The following is a 1277-nucleotide window of genomic DNA, read 5'->3' as shown; positions in this document are numbered from 1 at the left end:
GCCGGAAAACCATTAAGAAGGCAATCAAGTCCTGTATTGTGTGTCGAAGATTCAACTCTAAACCGCCCGAAGTTCAGGAAAGTGTTTTACCGGAAAATCGTGTAAAAGATGCATCAGTTTTCGAAATTCTAGGAATAGATCTAGCAGGACCCTTGATCCTCAAAGATAACTCAAAAGTTTGGATTTTGATTTTCACCTGTGCTGTTTTTAGAGCTGTTCATGTTGAGATGTTGACTTCAGTGTCTACAGATAACTTTCTTTTGGGGTTGAGGAGATTCATCGCGAGAAGAGGCAGACCGTCAATTATCTATTCCGATAACGGAAAGAACTTCGTTGGCGCAAAAAACCAATTAAGCAAGATTGATTGGAAAAAGATTCAAGATGAAACTACTGCTTCTTCTATTGCTTGGATTTTTATCCCCCCTTCTGCTCCCTGGTGGGGAGGATTTTGGGAAAGGTTAGTAGGAGTTTTGAAGAGAATTTTAAGAAAAGTTTTGGGTCAAACATCGTTGGATTATGAAGAGATGTTAACAGTCCTCTGCGACTGTGAGAGTATAATAAATTCGCGACCGTTGACTTACGTTAGTGATGACGTTCAAGATCTTACCCCGATTACACCTTCTATGTTTTTGCAAGAGATTAGAGAAATCGGTGTTCCAGACTTAGATGTGCTGGATCATCAGAAATTAAATAAACGTCACGCGTATACACAGAAAATACGAAAAGATCTCCGTTCGAGATTTCGAGTGGAATATCTCGGACAGTTGCGACAACCTGTGACTAATAGAAATACTTCTCCAGTTCTAAAAGTTGGTGACTTAGTTATCGTGTGGACAGATAACTGTAAAAGAATTGACTGGCCACTCGGAAGAGTTCTAGAAGTGTTCACAAGTAAGGATGGATGTGTGCGAGTTGCTAAAGTCAAGACAAAAACGGGTGTCTTCATTCGTCCTGTTAAAAAGTTGTGTTCTCTGGAGTTGGGAGCGGTGTCATCTTGTGATCTTCAAAAGTTAAAACCCCTCCTGTGACTGTTCTTGAGGATTTGTGTTGCACCACCACCACCAGGTTCATCACCTAGCCTGACAGCATTGAAGTTGAGTTCCGGAGTCCCGAGCCCTGAACTCAAGGTGGGGAATGTGGAAAACGCCCAAGAACTGAACTGAACTGAGTAGTTAAGTTTAAATAAATTAGCCGGACTCGCGCACCTCGTAGCAGTTCTTATAGCAGTATGTAATATTCAAAATTCTTGAGATTTTATTTTCGAGAGAGTTCGTTGC

The 1277-nt window shown here is 41.2% G+C and overlaps 1 protein-coding gene across 1 annotated transcript; it reads left to right on the top strand.

Moving 5' to 3' along the window:
* Positions 1–227: 227 nt before the first annotated feature.
* LOC129234658 (uncharacterized) lies at positions 228–1028 on the top strand. Its single transcript, XM_054868701.1, has one exon. It carries the CDS (start codon positions 228–230, stop codon positions 1026–1028), a length of 801 nt encoding a protein of 266 aa, XP_054724676.1.
* Positions 1029–1277: the final 249 nt, after the last annotated feature.

The sequence above is a fragment of the Uloborus diversus genome, chromosome 1, assembly GCF_026930045.1.
Source record: "Uloborus diversus isolate 005 chromosome 1, Udiv.v.3.1, whole genome shotgun sequence".
Classification (NCBI taxonomy): Eukaryota; Metazoa; Arthropoda; class Arachnida; order Araneae; family Uloboridae; genus Uloborus; species Uloborus diversus.
The sequence above is the reverse complement of the archived record's forward strand: the minus strand, read 5'-3'. Positions and strand labels throughout refer to the sequence as shown.

Coding starts and splice junctions, on each gene's coding strand:
- LOC129234658 (XM_054868701.1), top strand. CDS start 228: ATGTTGACTTCAGTGTCTACAGATAACTTTCTTTTGGGGTTGAGGAGA.